The sequence below is a fragment of the Xenopus tropicalis genome, chromosome 6, assembly GCF_000004195.4.
Source record: "Xenopus tropicalis strain Nigerian chromosome 6, UCB_Xtro_10.0, whole genome shotgun sequence".
Taxonomy (NCBI): domain Eukaryota; kingdom Metazoa; phylum Chordata; class Amphibia; order Anura; family Pipidae; genus Xenopus; species Xenopus tropicalis.
The window spans coordinates 154078046-154103628 of record NC_030682.2 but is presented as its reverse complement, the minus strand read 5'-3'; the positions used below and the strand labels follow the sequence as shown (position 1 = coordinate 154103628).

At 50.6% G+C, this 25583-nt stretch overlaps 2 protein-coding genes across 5 annotated transcripts in view; both read right to left on the bottom strand.

Moving 5' to 3' along the window:
* nuggc (nuclear GTPase, germinal center associated) overlaps positions 1 to 18614 on the bottom strand; it is a 116118-nt gene extending 97504 nt beyond the window's left edge. For 3 of the 4 annotated variants that reach the window (XM_031903781.1, XM_031903782.1, XM_031903783.1), the window contains exons 1-2: positions 18441 to 18614; positions 3977 to 4090 (exon numbers count right to left, since the gene is read on the bottom strand). In XM_031903781.1, the coding sequence (XP_031759641.1) occupies positions 3977 to 4071 (95 nt within the window). In that variant the 5' untranslated portion in view covers positions 4072 to 4090; positions 18441 to 18614. The remainder of the gene's footprint in view (positions 1 to 3976; positions 4091 to 18440) is intronic. The other variant, XM_031903780.1, reaches the window with a different exon arrangement.
* A 2821-nt stretch (positions 18615 to 21435) lies between these two features.
* LOC116411765 (DEAD-box ATP-dependent RNA helicase 42-like) lies at positions 21436 to 23667 on the bottom strand. The gene is made up of 3 exons (XM_031904619.1): positions 23528 to 23667; positions 22829 to 23386; positions 21436 to 22441 (listed from the first exon to the last, which is right to left on the bottom strand). Exons 1-3 carry the CDS (start codon positions 23665 to 23667, stop codon positions 21436 to 21438), a joined length of 1704 nt encoding a protein of 567 aa, XP_031760479.1.
* Positions 23668 to 25583: the final 1916 nt, after the last annotated feature.

The window sequence follows — 25583 nt, the reverse complement described above, 5'->3', positions numbered from 1 at the left end:
AATCTGGAACATATACCCCCTATTTATTGTGCCACCCCTCAGGGAGAGAGAGAAATCCCCCATGCCCCCTACATTACTGTGCCCCCCACAGGCAGAGAAATCTGGAACATATACCCCCTATTTATTGTGCCACCCCTCAGGGACAGAGAGATAAGTCCCCCATGCCCCCTACATTACTGTGCCCCCCACAGGCAGAGAAATCTGGAACATATACCCCCTATTTATTGTGCCACCCCTCAGGGAGAGAGATAAATGCCCCATGCCCCCTACATTACTGTGCCCCCCACAGGCAGAGAAATCTGGAACATATACCCCCTATTTATTGTGCCACCCCTCAGGGAGAGAGAGAAATCCCCCATGCCCCCTACATTACTGTGCCCCCCACAGGCAGAGAAATCTGGAACATATACCCCCTATTTATTGTGCCACCCCTCAGGGAGAGAGAGAAATCCCCCATGCCCCCTACATTACTGTGCCCCCCACAGGCAGAGAAATCTGGAACATATACCCCCTATTTATTGTGCCAACCCACAGGGAGAGAGAAATCCCCCATGCCCCCTACATTACTGTGCCCCCCACAGGCAGAGAAATCTGGAACATATACCCCCTATTTATTGTGCCACCCCTCAGGGAGAGAGAGATAAATCCCCCATGCCCCCTACATTACTGTGCCCCCCACAGGCAGAGAAATCTGGAACATATACCCCCTATTTATTGTGCCACCCCTCAGGGAGAGAGAGAAATCCCCCATGCCCCCTACATTACTGTGCCCTCCACAGGCAGAGAAATCTGGAACATATACCCCCTATTTATTGTGCCACCCCTCAGGGAGAGAGATAAATCCCCCATGCCCCCTATATTACTGTGCCCCCCACAGGCAGAGAAGTCTGGAACATATACCCCCTATTTATTGTGCCACCCCTCAGGGAGAGAGAGAAATCCCCCATGCCCCCTACATTACTGTGCCCCCCACAGGCAGAGAAATCTGGAACATATACCCCCTATTTATTGTGCCACCCCTCAGGGAGAGAGAGAAATCCCCCATGCTCCCTACATTACTGTGCCCCCCACAGGCAGAGAAATCTGGAACATATACCCCCTATTTATTGTGCCACCCCTCAGGGAGAGAGAGATAAATCCCCCATGCCCCCTACATTACTGTGCCCCCCACAGGCAGAGAAATCTGGAACATATACCCCCTATTTATTGTGCCAACCCTCAGGGAGAGAGAGAGAAATCCCCCATGCCCCCTACATTACTGTGCCCCCCACAGGCAGAGAAATCTGGAACATATACCCCCTATTTATTGTGCCACCCCTCAGGGAGAGAGAGAAATCCCCCATGCCCCCTACATTACTGTGCCCCCCACAGGCAGAGAAATCTGGAACATATACCCCCTATTTATTGTGCCACCCCTCAGGGAAAGAGAGAAATCCCCCATGCCCCCTACATTACTGTGCCCCCCACAGGCAGAGAAATCTGGAACATATACCCCCTATTTATTGTGCCACCCCTCAGGGAGAGAGAGAAATCCCCCATGCCCCCTACATTACTGTGCCCCCCACAGGCACAGAAATCTGGAACATATACCCCCTATTTATTGTGCCACCCCTCAGGGAGAGAGAGAAATCCACCATGCCCCCTACATTACTGTGCCCCCCACAGGCAGAGAAATCTGGAACATATACCCCCTATTTATTGTGCCACCCCTCAGGGAGAGAGAGATAAATCCCCCATGCCCCCTACATTACTGTGCCCCCCACAGGCAGAGAAATCTGGAACATATACCCCCTATTTATTGTGCCACCCCTCAGGGAGAGAGAGAAATCCCCCATGCCCCCTACATTACTGTGCCCCCCACAGGCAGAGAAATCTGGAACATATACCCCCTATTTATTGTGCCACCCCACAGGGAGAGAGAGAAATCCACCATGCCCCCTACATTACTGTGCCCCCCACAGGCAGAGAAATCTGGAACATATACCCCCTATTTATTGTGCCACCCCTCAGGGAGAGAGATAAATCCCCCATGCCCCCTACATTACTGTGCCCCCCACAGGCAGAGAAATCTGGAACATATACCCCCTATTTATTGTGCCACCCCTCAGGGAGAGAGAGAAATCCCCCATGCCCCCTACATTACTGTGCCCCCCACAGGCACAGAAATCTGGAACATATACCCCCTATTTATTGTGCCACCCCTCAGGGAGAGAGAAATCCCCCATGCCCCCTACATTACTGTGCCCCCCACAGGCAGAGAAATCTGGAACATATACCCCCTATTTATTGTGCCACCCCTCAGGGAGAGAGAGAAATCCCCCATGCCCCCTACATTACTGTGCCCCCCACAGGCAGAGAAATCTGGAACATATACCCCCTATTTATTGTGCCACCCCTCAGGGAGAGAGAGAAATCCCCCATGCCCCCTACATTACTGTGCCCCCCACAGGCAGAGAAATCTGGAACATATACCCCCTATTTATTGTGCCAACCCACAGGGAGAGAGAAATCCCCCATGCCCCCTACATTACTGTGCCCCCCACAGGCAGAGAAATCTGGAACATATACCCCCTATTTATTGTGCCACCCCTCAGGGAGAGAGAGAAATCCCCCATGCCCCCTACATTACTGTGCCCCCCACAGGCAGAGAAATCTGGAACATATACCCCCTATTTATTGTGCCACCCCTCAGGGAGAGAGAGATAAATCCCCCATGCCCCCTACATTACTGTGCCCCCCACAGGCAGAGAAATCTGGAACATATACCCCCTATTTATTGTGCCAACCCTCAGGGAGAGAGAGAGAAATCCCCCATGCCCCCTACATTACTGTGCCCCCCACAGGCAGAGAAATCTGGAACATATACCCCCTATTTATTGTGCCACCCCTCAGGGAGAGAGAGAAATCCCCCATGCCCCCTACATTACTGTGCCCCCCACAGGCAGAGAAATCTGGAACATATACCCCCTATTTATTGTGCCACCCCTCAGGGAGAGAGAGAAATCCCCCATGCCCCTACATTACTGTGCCCCCCACAGGCAGAGAAATCTGGAACATATACCCCCTATTTATTGTGCCACCCCTCAGGGAAAGAGAGAAATCCCCCATGCCCCCTACATTACTGTGCCCCCCCACAGGCAGAGAAATCTGGAACATATACCCCCTATTTATTGTGCCACCCCTCAGGGAGAGAGAGAAATCCCCCATGCCCCCTACATTACTGTGCCCCCCACAGGCAGAGAAATCTGGAACATATACCCCCTATTTATTGTGCCACCCCTCAGGGAGAGAGAGAAATCCCCCATGCCCCCTACATTACTGTGCCCCCCACAGGCCGAGAAGTCTGGAACATATACCCCCTATTTATTGTGCCACCCCTCAGGGAGAGAGAGAAATCCCCCATGCCCCCTACATTACTGTGCCCCCCACAGGCACAGAAGTCTGGAACATATACCCCCTATTTATTGTGCCACCCCTCAGGGAAAGAGAGAAATCCCCCATGCCCCCTACATTACTGTGCCCCCCACAGGCACAGAAATCTGGAACATATACCCCCTATTTATTGTGCCACCCCTCAGGGAGAGAGAAATCCCCCATGCCCCCTACATTACTGTGCCCCCCACAGGCAGAGAAATCTGGAACATATACCCCCTATTTATTGTGCCAACCCACAGGGAGAGAGAAATCCCCCATGCCCCCTACATTACTGTGCCCCCCACAGGCAGAGAAATCTGGAACATATACCCCCTATTTATTGTGCCACCCCTCAGGGAGAGAGAGAAATCCCCCATGCCCCCTACATTACTGTGCCCCCCACAGGCAGAGAAATCTGGAACATATACCCCCTATTTATTGTGCCACCCCTCAGGGAGAGAGAGAAATCCCCCATGCCCCCTACATTACTGTGCCCCCCACAGGCCGAGAAATCTGGAACCCCTTGCTCCTACACTGGGTGCCCTGTGCCAGCTGAACTTACTGTATATAATTTGCTGCATCTGGCTGTGGCCCCCGGGGCCCAATCCTGCGCAGATGGAAGCCAGGAGCCCTATAGCCATTTGCCGGGGTGCCCATCCTCTGACAGTGGCAGAACCTGCAGAAAGTGGGAGAGAAGTTACACAGAGATCAGCTCAATCACTAGCACTGAGTGTAATATTAGGGTGCTGAGCCCCCACAAGGTCCCTGTGCAGCCGGATACAATAACTACGCACTGCGCATGTAACACTATTCTGACCAATAGCAGATGACTGTGCTGCTGACCAACTGAGCAATGCTAGTGGTTTGGGTGTGGGAGTGCTACCGGATTTACCCCCATAAGGGCGCATACAGGGAGCACCGGCACCCCTAATCCCCCAATCACTCCCCCTCCCTTAGGAATTTACTTTGGCTTTTGGCTACTGGGCATGCTCAGTTCTTCTCAGCACAGATTACTAAACACCCCCCCCAGTCTAGCAGCCAATGAAGTGACGGCATTGCTGGTTCCCATAGAAATGCTGTCTGTCTGTTCTTATCTTTCCTCCTAACCTCCTCTCCTGAGCTCAGCTTAACTATTACAGTGCTCAGTCAAAGCAGAACTTTCTGCCAAATGAGGTTCTGCCTGTGTAAGCCTGCATTCATCATGCAGATGTAAATGTAACTGATGATGTCAGAGGGAATATGGCCGCCTGGTGGAAGCTGCTATTTGTCTTAGAAAAATGTCACGGTGCAAGCAGAGGGAGGGGATATATGTAGTACAAATCCTCCCTAACTGGCCTTCAGGCTGGGCCCCCTTAGCCCATAACAAGGTTACAGATATATAGAAACATTGGGGTAACAGTCACCCTGCTATAGTTCCAGGGGTACCCAGGGCACAAGCACTCACCCCAAATCCCCCCCTAACTGGCCTTCAGACTGGGCCCCCTTAGCCCATAACAAGGTTACAGATATATAGAAACATTGGGGTAACAGTCACCCCGCTATAGTTCCAGGGGTACCCAGGGCACAAATAAGCACTCACCCCAAATCCCCCCCTAACTGGCCTTCAGGCTGGGCCCCCTTAGCCCATAACAAGGTTACAGATATATAGAAACATTGGGGTAACAGTCACCCCGCTATAGTTCCAGGGGTACCCAGGGCACAAATAAGCACTCACCCCAAATCCCCCCCTAACTGGCCTTCAGGCTGGGCCCCCTTAGCCCATTACAAGGTTACAGATATATAGAAACATTGGGGTAACAGTCACCCCGCTATAGTTCCAGGGGTACCCAGGGCACAAGAACTCACCCCAAATCCCCCCTAACTGGCCTTCAGGCTGGGCCCCCTTAGCCCATAACAAGGTTACAGATATATAGAAACATTGGGGAAACAGTCACCCTGCTATAGTTCCAGGGGTACCCAGGGCACAAATAAGCACTCACCCCAAATCCCCCCCCTAACTGGCCTTCAGGCTGGGCCCCCTTAGCCCATAACAAGGTTACAGATATATAGAAACATTGGGGTAACAGTCACCCCGCTATAGTTCCAGGGGTACCCAGGGCACAAATAAGCACTCACCCCAAATCCCCCCCTAACTGGCCTTCAGGCTGGACCCCCTTAGCCCATAACAAGGTTACATATAGAAACATTGGGGTAACAGTCACCCCGCTATAGTTCCAGGGGTACCCAAGGCACAAATAAGCACTCACCCCAAATCCCCCCCTAACTGGCCTTCAGGCTGGGCCCCCTTAGCCCATAACAAGGTTAAAGATATATAGAAACATTGGGGTAACAGTCACCCCGCTATAGTTCCAGGGGTACCCAGGGCACAAATAAGCACTCACCCCAAATCCCCCCCTAACTGGCCTTCAGGCTGGGCCCCCTTAGCCCATAACAAGGTTACAGATATATAGAAACATTGGGGTAACAGTCACCCCACTATAGTTCCAGGGGTACCCAGGGCACAAATAAGCACCCCAAATCCCCCCTAACTGGCCTTCAGGCTGGGCCCCCTTAGCCCATAACAAGGTTAAAGATATATAGAAACATTGGGGTAACAGTCACCCCGCTATAGTTCCAGGGGTACCCAGGGCACAAGAACTCACCCCAAATCCCCCCTAACTGGCCTTCAGGCTGGGCCCCCTTAGCCCATAACAAGGTTACAGATATATAGAAACATTGGGGAAACAGTCACCCTGCTATAGTTCCAGGGGTACCCAGGGCACAAATAAGCACTCACCCCAAATCCCCCCCCTAACTGGCCTTCAGGCTGGGCCCCCTTAGCCCATAACAAGGTTACAGATATATAGAAACATTGGGGTAACAGTCACCCCGCTATAGTTCCAGGGGTACCCAGGGCACAAATAAGCACTCACCCCAAATCCCCCCCTAACTGGCCTTCAGGCTGGACCCCCTTAGCCCATAACAAGGTTACATATAGAAACATTGGGGTAACAGTCACCCCGCTATAGTTCCAGGTGTACCCAGGGCACAAATAAGCACTCACCCCAAATCCCCCCCTAACTGGCCTTCAGGCTGGGCCCCCTTAGCCCATAACAAGGTTAAAGATATATAGAAACATTGGGGTAACAGTCACCCCGCTATAGTTCCAGGGGTACCCAGGGCACAAATAAGCACTCACCCCAAATCCCCCCCTAACTGGCCTTCAGGCTGGACCCCCTTAGCCCATAACAAGGTTACAGATATATAGAAACATTGGGGTAACAGTCACCCCACTATAGTTCCAGGGGTACCCAGGGCACAAATAAGCACCCCAAATCCCCCCCTAACTGGCCTTCAGGCTGGACCCCCTTAGCCCATAACAAGGTTACAGATATATAGAAACATTGGGGTAACAGTCACCCTGCTATAGTTCCAGGGGTACCCAGGGCACAAATAAGCACTCACCCCAAATCCCCCCCTAACTGGCCTTCAGGCTGGGCCCCCTTAGCCCATAACAAGGTTACAGATATATAGAAACATTGGGGTAACAGTCACCCCACTATAGTTCCAGGGGTACCCAGGGCACAAATAAGCACTCACCCCAAATCCCCCCCTAACTGGCCTTCAGGCTGGGCCCCCTTAGCCCATAACAAGGTTACAGATATATAGAAACATTGGGGTAACAGTCACCCCGCTATAGTTCCAGGGGTACCCAGGGCACAAATAAGCACTCACCCCAAATCCCCCCCTAACTGGCCTTCAGGCTGGGCCCCCTTAGCCCATAACAAGGTTACAGATATATAGAAACATTGGGGTAACAGTCACCCTGCTATAGTTCCAGGGGTACCCAGGGCACAAATAAGCACTCACCCCAAATCCCCCCCTAACTGGCCTTCAGGCTGGGCCCCCTTAGCCCATAACAAGGTTACAGATATATAGAAACATTGGGGTAACAGTCACCCTGCTATAGTTCCAGGGGTACCCAGGGCACAAATAAGCACTCACCCCAAATCCCCCCCTAACTGGCCTTCAGGCTGGGCCCCCTTAGCCCATAACAAGGTTACAGATATATAGAAACATTGGGGTAACAGTCACCCTGCTATAGTTCCAGGGGTACCCAGGGCACAAATAAGCACTCACCCCAAATCCCCCCCTAACTGGCCTTCAGGCTGGGCCCCCTTAGCCCATAACAAGGTTACAGATATATAGAAACATTGGGGTAACAGTCACCCCGCTATAGTTCCAGGGGTACCCAGGGCACAAATAAGCACTCACCCCAAATCCCCCCTAACTGGCCTTCAGGCTGGGCCCCCTTAGCCCATAACAAGGTTACAGATATATAGAAACATTGGGGTAACAGTCACCCCGCTATAGTTCCAGGGGTACCCAGGGCACAAATAAGCACTCACCCCAAATCCCCCCTAATTGGCCTTCAGGCTGGGCCCCCTTAGCCCATAACAAGGTTACAGATATATAGAAACATTGGGGTAACAGTCACCCCGCTATAGTTCCAGGGGTACCCAGGGCACAAATAAGCACTCACCCCAAATCCCCCCTAATTGGCCTTCAGGCTGGGCCCCCTTAGCCCATAACAAGGTTACAGATATATAGAAACATTGGGGTGTCACCCTGCTATAGTTCCAGGGGTACCCAGGGCACAAATAAGCACTCACCCCAAATCCCCCCTAATTGGCCTTCAGGCTGGGCCCCCTTAGCCCATAACAAGGTTACAGATATATAGAAACATTGGGGTAACAGTCACCCCGCTATAGTTCCAGGGGTACCCAAGGCACAAATAAGCACTCACCCCAAATCCCCCCTAACTGGCCTTCAGGCTGGCCCCCCTTAGCCCATAACAAGGTTACAGATATATAGAAACATTGGGGTAACAGTCACCCTGCTATAGTTCCAGGGGTACCCAGGGCACAAATAAGCACTCACCCCAAATCCCCCCCTAACTGGCCTTCAGGCTGGGCCCCCTTAGCCCATAACAAGGTTACAGATATATAGAAACATTGGGGTAACAGTCACCCCGCTATAGTTCCAGGGGTACCCAGGGCACAAATAAGCACTAACCCCAAATCCCCCCCCCCTAACTGGCCTTCAGGCTGGGCCCCCTTAGCCCATAACAAGGTTACAGATATATAGAAACATTGGGGTGTCACCCTGCTATAGTTCCAGGGGTACCCAGGGCAAAAATAAGCACTCACCCCAAATCCCCCCCTAACTGGCCTTCAGGCTGGGCCCCCTTAGCCCATAACAAGGTTACAGATATATAGAAACATTGGGGTAACAGTCACCCCGCTATAGTTCCAGGGGTACCCAAGGCACAAATAAGCACTCACCCCAAATCCCCCCCTAACTGGCCTTCAGGCTGGGCCCCCTTAGCCCATAACAAGGTTACAGATATATAGAAACATTGGGGTAACAGTCACCCCGCTATAGTTCCAGGGGTACCCAAGGCACAAATAAGCACTCACCCCAAATCCCCCCCTAACTGGCCTTCAGGCTGGCCCCCCTTAGCCCATAACAAGGTTACAGATATATAGAAACATTGGGGTAACAGTCACCCTGCTATAGTTCCAGGGGTACCCAGGGCAAAAATAAGCACTCACCCCAAATCCCCCCCTAACTGGCCTTCAGGCTGGGCCCCCTTAGCCCATAACAAGGTTACAGATATATAGAAACATTGGGGTAACAGTCACCCCACTATAGTTCCAGGGGTACCCAGGGCAAAAATAAGCACTCACCCCAAATCCCCCCCTAACTGGCCTTCAGGCTGGGCCCCCTTAGCCCATAACAAGGTTACAGATATATAGAAACATTGGGGTAACAGTCACCCCGCTATAGTTCCAGGGGTACCCAGGGCACAAATAAGCACTCACCCCAAATCCCCCCCTAACTGGCCTTCAGGCTGGGCCCCCTTAGCCCATAACAAGGTTACAGATATATAGAAACATTGGGGTAACAGTCACCCCGCTATAGTTCCAGGGGTACCCAGGGCACAAATAAGCACTCACCCCAAATCCCCCCCTAACTGGCCTTCAGGCTGGGCCCCCTTAGCCCATAACAAGGTTACAGATATATAGAAACATTGGGGTAACAGTCACCCCGCTATAGTTCCAGGGGTACCCAAGGCACAAATAAGCACTCACCCCAAATCCCCCCCTAACTGGCCTTCAGGCTGGGCCCCCTTAGCCCATAACAAGGTTACAGATATATAGATACATTGGGGTAACAGTCACCCCGCTATAGTTCCAGGGGTACCCAGGGCACAAATAAGCACTCACCCCAAATCCCCCCCTAACTGGCCTTCAGGCTGGGCCCCCTTAGCCCATAACAAGGTTACAGATATATAGAAACATTGGGGTAACAGTCACCCCGCTATAGTTCCAGGGGTACCCAGGGCACAAATAAGCACTCACCCCAAATCCCCCCTAACTGGCCTTCAGGCTGGGCCCCCTTAGCCCATAACAAGGTTACAGATATATAGAAACATTGGGGTAACAGTCACCCTGCTATAGTTCCAGGGGTACCCAGGGCACAAATAAGCACCCCAAATCCCCCCTAACTGGCCTTCAGGCTGGGCCCCCTTAGCCCATAACAAGGTTACAGATATATAGAAACATTGGGGTAACAGTCACCCTGCTATAGTTCCAGGGGTACCCAGGGCACAAATAAGCACTCACCCCAAATCCCCCCCTAACTGGCCTTCAGGCTGAGCCCCCTTAGCCCATAACAAGGTTACAGATATATAGAAACATTGGGGTAACAGTCACCCCGCTATAGTTCCAGGGGTACCCAGGGCACAAATAAGCACTCACCCCAAATCCCCCCCCTAACTGGCCTTCAGGCTGGCCCCCCTTAGCCCATAACAAGGTTACAGATATATAGAAACATTGGGGTAACAGTCACCCTGCTATAGTTCCAGGGGTACCCAGGGCACAAATAAGCACTCACCCCAAATCCCCCCCTAACTGGCCTTCAGGCTGGGCCCCCTTAGCCCATAACAAGGTTACAGATATATAGAAACATTGGGGTAACAGTCACCCTGCTATAGTTCCAGGGGTACCCAGGGCACAAATAAGCACTCACCCCAAATCCCCCCCTAACTGGCCTTCAGGCTGGGCCCCCTTAGCCCATAACAAGGTTACAGATATATAGAAACATTGGGGTAACAGACCCACAGTATTATGGGGGGTATTGCCAGGACAGTGCCAATCAGGGGGTGCAGGACACAGACTGGTTTGTACCCCATTATTAATACTAATACTATTTACTAGCTGCCTAACTAGCCCCAACCCCAGTTATAACTGCAGAGCTGCCACCCAGGGCAAGTACAGAACAGGGGCACTTTCCTCTACAGACGCCTGTGGGGAAATCTTACTGTACTTGTGCCCCATTATACTGCAGTGTTACAATTGGTACTACCACCCCCCTAATACAGTGCTGTTATTTCCAATAATCCCACATCTCTGTTTATACTACAGTATTAGTACCGCTGAGTGCCCCCACCCTTGCCCATTACTGCAATACTGATACTGCCACCCAGGAGCCTATTCATACTGCAATACTGAAACTGCCACCCAGGAGCCTATTCATACTGCAATACTAATACTGCCACCCAGGAGCCTATTCATACTGCAATACTAATACTGCCACCCAGGAGCCTATTCATACTGCAATACTGATACTGCCACCCAGGAGCCTATTCATACTGCAATACTGATACTGCCACCCAGGAGCCTATTCATACTGCAATACTGATACTGTCACCCAGGAGCCTATTCATACTGCAATACTGATACTGCCACCCAGGAGCCTATTCCTGCAATACTGATACTGCCACCCAGGAGCCTATTCATACTGCAATACTAATACTGCCACCCAGGAGCCCATTCCTGCAATACTGATACTGCCACCCAGGAGCCTATTCCTGCAATACTGATACTGTCACCCAGGAGCCTATTCATACTGCAATACTAATACTGCCACCCAGGAGCCTATTCATACTGCAATACTGATACTGCCACCCAGGAGCCTATTCATACTGCAATACTGATACTGCCACCCAGGAGCCTATTCATACTGCAATACTGATACTGCCACCCAGGAGCCTATTCATACTGCAATACTGATACTGTCACCCAGGAGCCCATTCCTGCAATACTGATACTGCCACCCAGGAGCCCATTCCTGCAATACTGATACTGCCACCCAGGAGCCTATTCATACTGCAATACTGATACTGCCACCCAGGAGCCCATTCCTGCAATACTGATACTGCCACCCAGGAGCCTATTCATACTGCAATACTGATACTGCCACCCAGGAGCCTATTCATACTGCAATACTGATACTGTCACCCAGGAGCCTATTCATACTGCAATACTGATACTGCCACCCAGGAGCCTATTCATACTGCAATACTGATACTGCCACCCAGGAGCCTATTCATACTGCAATACTGATACTGCCACCCAGGAGCCTATTCATACTGCAATACTGATACTGCCACCCAGGAGCCCATTCCTGCAATACTGATACTGCCACCCAGGAGCCTATTCATACTGCAATACTGATACTGCCACCCAGGAGCCTATTCATACTGCAATACTGATACTGTCACCCAGGAGCCTATTCATACTGCAATACTGATACTGCCACCCAGGAGCCTATTCATACTGCAATACTGATACTGCCACCCAGGAGCCTATTCATACTGCAATACTGATACTGTCACCCAGGAGCCCATTCCTGCAATACTGATACTGCCACCCAGGAGCCCATTCCTGCAATACTGATACTGCCACCCAGGAGCCTATTCATACTGCAATACTGATACTGCCACCCAGGAGCCCATTCCTGCAATACTGATACTGCCACCCAGGAGCCTATTCATACTGCAATACTGATACTGCCACCCAGGAGCCTATTCATACTGCAATACTGATACTGTCACCCAGGAGCCTATTCATACTGCAATACTGATACTGCCACCCAGGAGCCTATTCATACTGCAATACTGATACTGCCACCCAGGAGCCTATTCATACTGCAATACTGATACTGCCACCCAGGAGCCTATTCATACTGCAGTATTGATACTGCCACCCAGGAGCCTATTCATACTGCAGTATTGATACTGCCACCCAGGAGCCTATTCATACTGCAATACTGATACTGCCACCCAGGAGCCTATTCATACTGCAATACTGATACTGCCACCCAGGAGCCTATTCATACTGCAATACTGATACTGGCACCCAGGAGCCTATTCATACTGCAATACTAATACTGCCACCCAGGAGCCTATTCATACTGCAATACTGATACTGCCACCCAGGAGCCTATTCATACTGCAATACTGATACTGCCACCCAGGAGCCTATTCATACTGCAATACTAATACTGCCACCCAGGAGCCTATTCATACTGCAATACTGATACTGCCACCCAGGAGCATATTCATACTGCAATACTGATACTGCCACCCAGGAGCATATTCATACTGCAATACTGATACTGCCACCCAGGAGCCTATTCATACTGCAATACTGATACTGCCACCCAGGAGCCTATTCATACTGCAATACTGATACTGCCACCCAGGAGCCTATTCATACTGCAGTATTGATACTGCCACCCAGGAGCCTATTCATACTGCAATACTGATACTGGCACCCAGGAGCCTATTCATACTGCAATACTAATACTGCCACCCAGAAGCCTATTCATACTGCAATACTAATACTGCCACCCAGGAGCCTATTCATACTGCAATACTAATACTGCCACCCAGGAGCCTATTCATAATGCAATACTGATACTGCCACCCAGGAGCCTATTCATACTGCAATACTGATACTGCCACCCAGGAGCCCATTCCTGCAATACTGATACTGCCACCCAGGAGCCTATTCATACTGCAATACTGATACTGCCACCCAGGAGCCCATTCCTGCAATACTGATACTGCCACCCAGGAGCCTATTCATACTGCAATACTGATACTGCCACCCAGGAGCCTATTCATACTGCAATACTGATACTGCCACCCAGGAGCCTATTCATACTGCAATACTGATACTGCCACCCAGGAGCCCATTCCTGCAATACTGATACTGCCACCCAGGAGCCTATTCATACTGCAATACTGATACTGCCACCCAGGAGCCTATTCATACTGCAATACTGATACTGCCACCCAGGAGCCCATTCCTGCAATACTGATACTGCCACCCAGGAGCCCATTCCTGCAATACTGATACTGCCACCCAGGAGCCTATTCATACTGCAATACTGATACTGCCACCCAGGAGCCCATTCCTGCAATACTGATACTGCCACCCAGGAGCCCATTCCTGCAATACTAATACTGCCACCCAGGAGCCTATTCATACTGCAATACTGATACTGCCACCCAGGAGCCTATTCATACTGCAATACTGATACTGCCACCCAGGAGCCCATTCCTGCAATACTGATACTGCCACCCAGGAGCCTATTCATACTGCAATACTGATACTGCCACCCAGGAGCCTATTCATACTGCAATACTGATACTGCCACCCAGGAGCCTATTCATACTGCAATACTGATACTGCCACCCAGGAGCCTATTCATACTGCAATACTGATACTGCCACCCAGGAGCCTATTCATACTGCAATACTAATACTGCCACCCAGGAGCCTATTCATACTGCAATACTGGGCCTGTACTAATACAACTGCCCAGCGAGTTCCAGTATTATTATTAGTACTGCTCTATTAGCATTAGTACTTCTGTACCCCCCCCCCCCCCAGATATATAGCAATGTTAATGTGAGTATAGCTGTGAGGAGCTGAGTGTGAGTATAACTGTGAGGAGCTGAGTGTGAGTATAGCTGTGAGGAGCTGAGTGTGAGTATAACTGTGAGGAGCTGAGTGTGAGTATAGCTGTGAGGAGCTGAGTGTGAGTATAGCTGTGAGGAGCTGAGTGTGAGTATAACTGTGAGGAGCTGAGTGTGAGTATAACTGTGAGGAGCTGACTGTGAGTATAGCTGTGAGGAGCTGACTGTGAGTATAGCTGTGAGGAGCTGAGTGTGAGTATAGCTGTGAGAAGCTGAGTGTGAGTATACCTGTGAGGAGCTGAGTGTGAGTATAGCTGTGAGAAGCTGAGTGTGAGTATAACTGTGAGGAGCTGAGTGTGAGTATAGCTGTGAGAAGCTGAGTGTGAGTATAACTGTGAGGAGCTGAGTGTGAGTATAACTGTGAGGAGCTGAGTGTGAGTATAACTGTGAGGAGCTGAGTGTGAGTATAACTGTGAGAAGCTGAGTGTGAGTATAACTGTGAGGAGCTGAGTGTGAGTATAGCTGTGAGGAGCTGAGTGTGAGTATAGCTGTGAGGAGCTGAGAGTGAGTATAGCTGTGAGGAGCTGAGAGTGAGTATAACTGTGAGGAGCTGAGTGTGAGTATAGCTGTGAGGAGCTGAGTGTGAGTATAGCTGTGAGGAGCTGAGAGTGAGAGGAGCTGAGTGTGAGTATAGCTGTGAGGAGCTGAGTGTGAGTATAGCTGTGAGGAGCTGAGTGTGAGTATAGCTGTGAGGAGCTGAGTGTGAGTATAGCTGTGAGGAGCTGAGTGTGAGTATAGCTGTGAGGAGCTGAGTGTGAGAGGAGCTGAGTGTGAGTATAGCTGTGAGGAGCTGAGTGTGAGTATAGCTGTGAGGAGCTGAGTGTGAGTATAGCTGTGAGGAGCTGAGTGTGAGTGAGAGGAGCTGAGTGTGAGTGAGAGGAGCTGAGTGTGAGTATACCTGTGAGGAGCTGAGTGTGAGTATAACTGTGAGGAGCTGAGTGTGAGTATAACTGTGAGGAGCTGAGTGTGAGTATAGCTGTGAGGAGCTGAGTGTGAGTATAGCTGTGAGGAGCTGAGTGTGAGTATAGCTGTGAGGAGCTGAGTGTGAGTATAACTGTGAGGAGCTGAGTGTGAGTATAACTGTGAGGAGCTGAGTGTGAGTATAGCTGTGAGGAGCTGAGTGTGAGTATAGCTGTGAGGAGCTGAGTGTGAGTATAGCTGTGAGGAGCTGAGTGTGAGTATAACTGTGAGGAGCTGAGTGTGAGTATAACTGTGAGGAGCTGAGTGTGAGTATAGCTGTGAGGAGCTGAGTGTGAGTATAGCTGTGAGGAGCTGAGTGTGAGTATAGCTGTGAGGAGCTGAGTGTGAGTATAGCTGTGAGGAGCTGAGTGTGAGTATAACTGTGAGGAGTTGAGTGTGAGTATAGCTGTGAGGAGCTGAGTGTGAGTATAACTGTGAGGAGCTGAGTGTGAGTATAGCTGTGGAGCTGAGTGTGAGTATAGCTGTGAGGAGTTGAGTGTGAGTATAGCTGTGAGGAGCTGAGTGTGAGTATAGCTGTGAGGAGCTGAGTGTGAGTATAGCTGTGAGGAGTTGAGTGTGAGTATAGCTGTGAGGAGCTGAGTGTGAGTATAGCTGTGAGGAGCTGAGTGTGAGTATAACTGTGAGGAGCTGAGTGTGAGTATAGCTGTGAGGAGCTGAGTGTGAGTATAGCTGTGAGGAGCTGAGTGTGAGTATAGCTGTGAGGAGCTGAGTGTGAGTATAGCTGTGAGGAGCTGAGTGTGAGTGAGAGGAGCTGAGTGTGAGTGAGAGGAGCTGAGTGTGAGTGAGAGGAGCTGAGTGTGAGTATAGCTGTGAGGAGCTGAGTGTGAGTATAACTGTGAGGAGCTGAGAGTGAGTATAGCTGTGAGGAGCTGAGTGTGAGTGAGAGGAGCTGAGTGTGAGTGAGAGGAGCTGAGTGTGAGTATACCTGTGAGGAGCTGAGTGTGAGTATAGCTGTGAGGAGCTGAGTGTGAGTATAGCTGTGAGGAGCTGAGTGTGAGTATAGCTGTGAGGAGCTGAGTGTGAGTATAGCTGTGAGGAGCTGAGTGTGAGTATAACTGTGAGGAGCTGAGTGTGAGTATAACTGTGAGGAGCTGAGTGTGAGTATAGCTGTGAGGAGCTGAGTGTGAGTATAGCTGTGAGGAGCTGAGTGTGAGTATAGCTGTGAGGAGCTGAGTGTGAGTATAGCTGTGAGGAGCTGAGTGTGAGTATAGCTGTGAGGAGCTGAGTGTGAGTATAGCTGTGAGGAGCTGAGTGTGAGTATAGCTGTGAGGAGCTGAGTGTGAGTATAGCTGTGAGGAGCTGAGTGTGAGTATAGCTGTGAGGAGCTGAGTGTGAGTATAGCTGTGAGTAGCTGAGTGTGAGTATAGCTGTGAGGAGCTGAGTGTGAGTGAGAGGAGCTGAGTGTGAGTGAGAGGAGCTGAGTGTGAGTGAGAGGAGCTGAGTGTGAGTATAGCTGTGAGGAGCTGAGTGTGAGTATAGCTGTGAGGAGCTGAGTGTGAGTATAGCTGTGAGGAGCTGAGTGTGAGTGAGAGGAGCTGAGTGTGAGTGAGAGGAGCTGAGTGTGAGTATACCTGTGAGGAGCTGAGTGTGAGTATAGCTGTGAGGAGCTGAGTGTGAGTATAGCTGTGAGGAGCTGAGTGTGAGTGAGAGGAGCTGAGTGTGAGTATAGCTGTGAGGAGCTGAGTGTGAGTATAGCTGTCAGGAGCTGAGTGTGAGTGAGAGGAGCTGAGTGTGAGTATAGCTGTGAGGAGCTGAGTGTGAGTGAGAGGAGCTAAGTGTGAGTATAGCTGTGAGGAGCTGAGTGTGAGCTGTGAGGAGCTGAGTGTGAGTGAGAGGAGCTGAGTGTGAGTATAGCTGTGAGGAGCTGAGTGTGTGAGTGTGAGTGCTGTGAGGAGCTGAGTGTGAGTATAGCTGTGAGGAGCTGAGTGTGAGTATAGCTGTGAGGAGCTGAGTGTGAGTATGAGCTGGGGAGCTGAGTGTGAGTGAGAGCAGCTGAGTGTGAGTAGCGAGGTGAGTAGCTGAGTGTGAGTAACTGAGTGTGAGTAGCTGAGTGTGAGTATAACTGTGAGGAGCTGAGTGTGAGTGAGAGGAGCTGAGTGTGAGTAGCTGAGTGTGAGTATAACTGTGAGTAGCTGAGTGTGAGTGAGAGGAGCTGAGTGTGAGTATAGCTGTGAGGAGCTGAGTGTGAGTATAGCTGTGAGGAGCTGAGTGTGAGTATAGCTGTGAGGAGCTGAGTGTGAGTATAGCTGTGAGGAGCTGAGTGTGAGTATAGCTGTGAGGAGCTGAGTGTGAGTGAGAGGAGCTGAGTGTGAGTATAGCTGTGAGGAGCTGAGTGTGAGTGAGAGGAGCTGAGTGTGAGTATAACTGTGAGTAGCTGAGTGTGAGTGAGAGGAGCTGAGTGTGAGTATAGCTGTGAGGAGCTGAGTGTGAGTATAACTGTGAGGAGCTGAGTGTGAGTATAACTGTGAGGAGCTGAGTGTGAGTATAGCTGTGAGGAGCTGAGTGTGAGTATAGCTGTGAGGAGCTGAGTGTGAGTATAGCTGGTGAGGAGCTGAGTGCTGAGTATAGCTGTGAGGAGCTGAGTGTGAGTATAGCTGTGAGGAGCTGAGTGTGAGTATAGCTGTGAGGAGCTGAGTGTGAGTGAGAGGAGGCTGAGTGTGAGTATAAGCTGTGAGGAGCTGAGTGTGAGTATAGCTGTGAGGAGCTGAGTGTGAGTATTGCTGTGAGGAGCTGAGTGTGAGTGTGAGTGAGTAGCTGTGAGAGTGAGGTGTGAGTGTGAGTAGCTGAGTGTGAGTAACTGAGTGTGAGTAGCTGAGTGTGAGTATAACTGTGAGGAGCTGAGTGTGAGTATAACTGTGAGTAGCTGAGTGTGAGTGTCTGAGTGTGAGGAGTTGAGTGAGAGGAGCTGAGTGTGAGTATAACTGTGAGTAGCTGAGTGTGAGTATAGCTGTGAGGAGCTGAGTGTGAGTATAACTGTGAGGAGCTGAGTGTGAGTAGCTGTGAGGAGCTGAGTGTGAGTATAGCTGTGAGGAGCTGAGTGTGAGTATAGCTGTGAGGAGCTGAGTGTGAGTGAGAGGAGCTGAGTGTGAGTAGCTGAGTGTGAGTAGCTGAGTGTGAGTAGCTGAGTGTGAGTGAGAGGAGACACAGGCTGGGACTCAGGAGACAGTACTCACCGCTGACACACACGGAGCACAGAAGGGGGGGAGCTGTACCAGGTGAGAGGGGGGATCCGTGTGGGCAGTGCCGGCTGCGCAGGGTCAGTGACAGTGCATTCCCCCCCTGTGTGTCAGTGGCGCAGTCCGGAATTTCCCGCGCACTCTCTCAGCTTCTCTGTCCTGGAAATGAAACTGAAAGTAATTGGCTGACAGCCCGGGATAATGACACTGATTGGCTGACAGCCCGGGATACTGACACTGATTGGCTGAAAGCCCGGGATACTGACACTGATTGGCTGACAGCCCGGGATAATGACACTGATTGGCTGACAGCCCGGGATAGGGATGAATCACTTCTACTGAACAACCATCGACTGACTTGCCCTGAGTCTGTTACGGTTCTGCTGCCGAGTTTGTTATTACTTGCCGGGGAGATCTGTTACGTTTCCTGCCCGCGAGTTCTGTTACGTTATGTCCCGAGTCTGTTACGTTAACTGGGGCAGAGTCTGCTTACGTTACTTGGCCCGAGTCTGTTAACGTTGACTGCCCGAGTCTGTTAGCGTTTACTGGGCCGCCGAGTCTGTTAGGTTACGCCGCGAGTCTGTTACGTTTACTGCCGGAGTCTGTCTACGTTACTGCACCGAGTCTGTTACGTTACTGCTCGATTTTGTTACGTTACTGTGCAGCTTCTATAGACCCGAGTTTTGTTACGTTCTGCCCGAGTCTGTATACGTTACTAGCCCGAGTGCTGTTACGTTACTGCCCGAGTATTGGTTACGTTACGGCCACCGAAGTCTGTTACTTAACTGCCTCCCGAGTCTGTTACGTTACTGCCCCGAGTCTGTTACGTTACTGCCCCGAGTCTGTTACGTTACTGCCCCGAGTGCTGTTACGTTACTCTCTGCCGAGTCTGTGTAGATACTAAGCTACCGAGTCTGTTACGTTACTAGTGCCGAGTCTGTTACGTTACTCGCCGGCCGTTACGTTACTGCCCCGAGTCTGTACGTTAACTTGACGTGCCCGAGTTGTTACGTTACTGGCAAACCGGAGTCTTGGTTAGTTACTGCCCTCGAGTTTGTTACGTTACTGCCGATGCGAGTCCTGTTAGCGTTATGCCGAGTCTGTTACGTACTGCTCGAGTTGTTAAGTTATGCCCGAGTTTGTACGTTACTGCCCCGAGTTTGTTAGTCTGCGCGCGAGTTTGTTCGTTACTGCCCGTCCGAGTCTAGTTACGTTAACTGGCTGCGGTTTGTTACGTTAATGCCCGAGTTGTGGGTTAAGTTCTGGCCCGAGTTATGTTTCGTTACTGCCGCGAGTTTGTTAGTTACTGCCTCGCGAGTTTGGTTAGTTACTGCCGCCGAGTTTGTTAGTTACTAAGCCCCGAGTTTTGTTAATGTTACTGCCCTGAGTTTGTTACGTTACTGCCCCGAGTTTGTTACGTTATCTGCCCCGAGTTTGTTTCGTTACTGCCCCGAGTCTGTTACGTTACTGCCCCGAGTTTGTTACGTTACTGCCCCGAGTCTGTTACGTTACTGCCCCGAGTTTGTTACGTTACTGCCCCGAGTTTGTTACGTTACTGCCCCGAGTTTGTTACGTTACTGCCCCGAGTCTGTTACGTTACTGCCCCGAGTCTGTTACGTTACTGCCCCGAGTTTGTTACGTTACTTGCCCGAGTTTGTTACTTACTGCCGAGTTTTGTTACGTTACTTAATGGCCTGAGTTGTTACGTTACTGCCCCGAGTTTGTTACGTTACTCGCCCGAGTTTGTTACGTTACTGCCCCGAGTCTGTTACGTTACTGCCCCGAGTTTGTTACGTTACTGCCCCGAGTTTGTTACGTTACTGCCCCGAGTCTGTTAGTTACTGCCGAGTACTGTTCGTTACTGCCCGAGTTTGTTACGTTACTGCCGCCGAGTCTGTTACGTTACTGCCCCGAGTCTGTTACGTTCTGCCCTCGAGTCTGTTGTACTGCCCGAGTTTTGTTACGTTTTGCCCGAGTCTGTTATGTTACTGCCCGAGTCTCTTCCATGAAGTAAGTGTTCAGCTGGCGTCTGCGGATTAAATTTCTATCTTCCTGAAATCCGGTGATCCCAGGCAGCCAATGGGAGTAGGGATAACAACTGAGAGACTGCTCTCTATATTCAGTGTCAGGAAGTGAATCCCATACTTTCTGGATTATTGGTGAATCTCTGGGAATGGATCCGTGCTGGGAATGGATCCGTACTGGGGATTGATCCGTGCTGGGAATGGATCCGTGCTGGGAATGGATCCGTGCTGGGAATGGATCCGTGCTGGGAATGGATCCGTACTGGGGATTGATCCGTACTGGGGATTATCCGTGTGGGAGTTTTTTTTTTTTTTTATCGGATCGTGCTGGGAATGGATCCGTGTTGGAATAGGATCGTGCTGGAATGGATCCGTACTGGGGGATTGAATGGCGCGTACTGGGAATGGATGCGTACTGGGAATGGATCCGTATGGGATGGATCCGCGTACTGGGAATAGGATGTGACTGGGGAATGGATCCGTACTGGGAATGGATCCGTACTGGGAATGGATCCGTACTGGGGATGGATCCGTACTGGGGATGGATCCGTACTGGGAATGGATCCGTACTGGGGATGGATCCGTGCTGGGAATGGATCCGTGCTGGGAATGGATCCGTGCTGGGGATTGATCCGTGCTGGGGATTGATCCGTATCCCTTTTGTGTATCCCTTCCCCGTATCCCTTCTCTCCCTTCCCCGTATCCCTTCCCCGTATCCCTTCTCACGTCCCTTCCGTATCCTTCTTCTTCCCTTCCCGCGTATCCTTCTCTCCTTCCCGTATCGCTTCTCTCCTTCCGTATCCTTTCTCCTTCGTATCCTTCCTGTATCCCTTCTCTCCCTTCCCCGTATCCCTTCTCTCCTTCCGTATTCCTTCCCGTATCCCTTCTCTTCCGTATCCTTCCCATATTTTCTCCTTCCGTATCCTTTCTCCTTCCCGTATCCTTCCCATATCCTTCTCTCCTTCCCGTTACACTTCCCCGTATCCCTTCATCTGCCGTTCCCGTATCGCTTCCTCCTTCACCCAGTATCTATCTCTCCTTCGTATCCTTTCCTCCATTCCCCGTATCTTCTCTCCTTCCCGTATCGCTTTCTCGCCTTCCCGTTCCTTCCCCGTATCCCTTCTCTCCCTTCCCCGTATCCCTTCTCTCCCTTCCCCGTATCCCTTCCGTATCCCTTCTCTCCCTTCCCCGTATCTTTTCTCTCCGCCGTATCCTTCTTCTTCCGTAACCTTTCTGTATCCTTCACTAGCTTCCGTATCTTCTCTGTATCCTTCTCGGTCGCTTCCCGTATCCCGTATCCTTCTTGCTTCGATCTTCCTCTTCCCCTTCCCGTATCCTTCCTTCCCTGTATCCTTCCCGTTCCTTCCCTTCCCTGTATCCCTTCCCCGTATCCTTCCCGTATCCTTCCACTTCCTGTAATGCCTTCCGCCGTATCCTTCCCTGTAATCCTTCCGTATCCTTCCCTTCCTGTATCCTTCCCCAGTATCTTCCCTGTATCCATTCCGTATCCTTCCCGTATCCTTCCTTCCCTGTATTTCCCCATATCCCTTTCTCTCGCTTCCCGTATCCTGCTCTGTAATCCTTCCCGTATCCTTCTCTTCTTCTTCCCGTATCTTCCTGTATCTTCCGTATCCCTTCCCTTCCGTATCCTTCCCTGTAATTCCTTCCCTATCTTCTCTTCTGTATCTTCCACGTATCCTTCTCTCCTTACCGTTCCTTTCCCTGTAATCCTTCCGTATCCCTTTCCTCTCCCTTCCCGTATCTTCCCTGTATCCTTCCCGTATCCTTCTGCTCCCTTTCCTGTATGCCTTCCCGTATCCTTCTCTCTTCCCGTATCCTTCCCTGTATCGTTCCGTTTCCCTTCTCTCCCTTGCGTATCCCTTCCGCTGTATCCTTCCGTATCCTTCTTTACCTTCCGTATCCTTCCTCTTATCCTTCCCGTATCCCTCCGTTCCTTCTCCTTCCCGTTTTCCTCTGGGGTATCCTTCTCTCCCTTCCCGTTATCCTTCTCCTGTATCTCTTCCCGTTCTTACTCTCCTTCCCGTATCCTTCTCTCTTCCCCGTATCTTTCTGTATCTTCTCTCCTTCCCGTATCTCGTTCTCTCCTTCCGTATCCCTTCTCCTTCCCCGTATGCTTCTCTCTTCCCGTATCTTTCACCGTGTCTTCTCTGTATCCTTCCGGTATCTTCTCTGTATCCTTCCGTATCCTTCTGCTCCTTTTCTTTTCTGTATCTTCTCCTCCTTTTCTTTTCTGATATCTTCTTCTCCTTCCCGTATCCTTGTCTCACTTTTCTTTTCCGTATCCGTTTCTCATCTTCCTTCCCGTACCCTTCTGCTCCTTCTGTTCCCTTCTCTCCTTACCGTATACGTTCTCTCTTTCCCGTCATCCCTTTCTCTTCCCGTATCCTTCTCTGTATCCTTACTTTCCTTCCCGTATCCCTTTCCCCTCTTCTGGTATCCTTCTCTCTTCCCGTTCCTTCTCTCCTTCCCCGTATCCCTTCTCTCCTTCCCGTATCCTTCCTGTATCCTTCTTGCATCCTTCCCCGTATCCTTCTCCCCCTTCTTCCGTATCCTTCTGTAGTCCTTCTCTCCTTCCCGTATCCTTCTCTCCTTCGCACGTATCCCTGTCTCTGTATCCTTCTCTCCACCTTCCCGTATCGCTTCTCTCCTTCAGTATCCTTCTCTCCTTCCCGTATCTTCTGTATCCTTCGTATCCCTTTCTTCCTTCCCCGTATCCTTCCGTATCCCTTCGTATCCTTCCCTTCCCCGATCCTTCCTGTATTTCCGTAATTTCTCTTCGCTGTATCCTTCCCGTTCCTTCTCTCCTTCCCCGTATCCCTTCCTGTAATCTTCCCCAGTATTCTTCTTCTTCCCGTATCCTTCTGTAGCCTTCCCGTATCGCTTCCGCTCTTCCTGTATCTTCCGTATCTTATCTCCTTCCCGTTACGTTCCTGTATCGCTTCCGTTCCTTCTCATCCTTCCGTATCCTTCTTGTTCCTTCCGTATCCTTCTCTCCTTCCCGTATCTTTTGTATCCCTTCCCCGTATCCTTCCCGTATACCTTCTTCCCTTCCCGTATTTCCGGTTCTTCTTTCCTTCCCCGTATCCTTCTCTTATCCTTCCCGTATCCTTCTCTCCTTTCGTCCCTATTTCTGCTTCCAGTATCCTTCTCTGTATCCTATCTCTCCCTTCCCGTTCCATTCTTCTCCTTCCCGTATACCTTCTCTCCTTCCCGTGATCCTTCTTCGCTTCCCTATTCCTTCATCGTAAATCTTCTGTATCCCTCAGTTCCCCGTATCCTCTTGTTCTTCGTATCCTTTGCTCACTTTTCTTTTTTCTGTATCCCTTCTCTCCCTTTTCTTTTCTGTATCTTCTCTCTTCCCGTTATTCTTCTTCTTTTCTTTTCGTATCCTGTTCTCCCTTCGTATCCACTTCTCTATCCCTTCCCTGTATCTTTCCCTCTTCCCGTATCCCCTTCTCTCCTTCCGTTCTTCTCTCCCTTCCGTATCCTTCTCTGTTCCTTTCTCCTTCCGCGTATCTTCTCTCCTTTCCTGTATCTTTCTCACTTCCTATCCTTCTCTTTCCTTCCGTATCCTTCTCTCCTTTCCGTATCCTTCCTGTCTACTTCTCCTGCTTCCCGTATCCTTCTCTCGCTTCCCGTATCCTTTCTGTATCCCTTCTCTCCTTTCGGTATCCTTCTCTCCCTCCCCGATCCGCTTTCTGTATTCCTCTTCCCGTATCCTTCTTCCTTCCCGTATCGCCTTTCTCCCTTCCCGTTATCTGTCTCTCCTTCCACGTATCTGTTCTCCCTCCCGTATCCCTTTCGTCCTTCTTGTATCCTTCTCTCCTTCCCGGTATCCTTCTCTCCCTTCCTGTATCCCTTTCTCCCTTACCCCGTATCCTTCTCTCTCCTTCCGTATGGCTTTTCTGTATCCCTTTCTCCCTTCCCGTATCCGCTTCTCTCTTCCCCGTATCTTCTCTCCCTTCCGTACCTTTCTTCCTTTCCCCGTATCCCTTCTCTGTATCCTTCGCCGTTATCCCTTCTCTCTTCCCGTAATCCTTCTCTGTATCCCTTCTTCCCTCCCGTAATCCTTTCTGTATCCTTCTCTCCTTCCGTATCCCTTCTCTCGCTTCCCGTTTCTTCTTCTAGTTCCCGTTCTTCCTCGTCCTTCCCGTATCTTCTCTCCTTCCCCGTATCCCTTTCTCTCGCTTCCGTATCCTTCTCTCCCTTCCCGTATCCTTCCTTTAAACCTGTAGATCCTTACGCTCCCCTTCCCGCGTAATCCTCCTCTGATATCCTTCCCGTATCCTTTCTCTCCTTCCCGTATCCCTTCTTGTATCCTTCCGTATCCTTTCTCAATCCCTTCCTGTATCATTCTCTGTATCACTTCCTGTTTTCTCTTGTTTATCTTCCCGTATCTTCTCTTCTTCCCCGTATCCCTCTCTGTATCCTTCTCTCCTTACCGTATCTTCTCTGCTTCCTGTTCTATCTCTGTATTCTTCCCCCCCTGGTAAAAAAAATCTTCTCTGTATCCTTCCCGTATCCGCTTCTCTCATCTTACCCGTATCCTTACTCTGTATCTGCCTCTCTCCCTTCCGTATCCTTCTCTACTTCGTTTATCCTTCTTCCTTCCGTATGCCTTTCTCCCTTCCGCCGTATCCCTTCCGTAACCCCGTAGATGCCTTCCGCGTATCCTTCCCCTTCCGTATATTCCCTTGCCGTATCCTTCCCGTATCACCTCCTTACCGTATCTTCCTCTTTACTTCCCGTATCTTCTCCCTTACCCGTATCCCTTCTCTACCCTTCCACGTATCCTTCCGTAATCCTTCTCATCCTTCCCCGTTCTTCCCTGTTACCCGTATCTTCCCCTTCCGTATCCCTTTCCCCTTTCTCTTACCCCGTATCCCTTCCGTATATCCTTCTCTCCTTTCCCGTATCCTTCCGTATCCCTTCTCTCCTTTTCCCGTATCCTTCCCTGTAACCCCGTAATCTTCGTATCCCTTCCCGTTCCGTATCCCTTCCCCTTCCCGTATCCTTCCCGTATCCTTCGCTTCCCGTATCCTTCCCCGTAATCCCTTCCTTCATTGTAAAACTTTAAATAAAGAATAAAAACAAA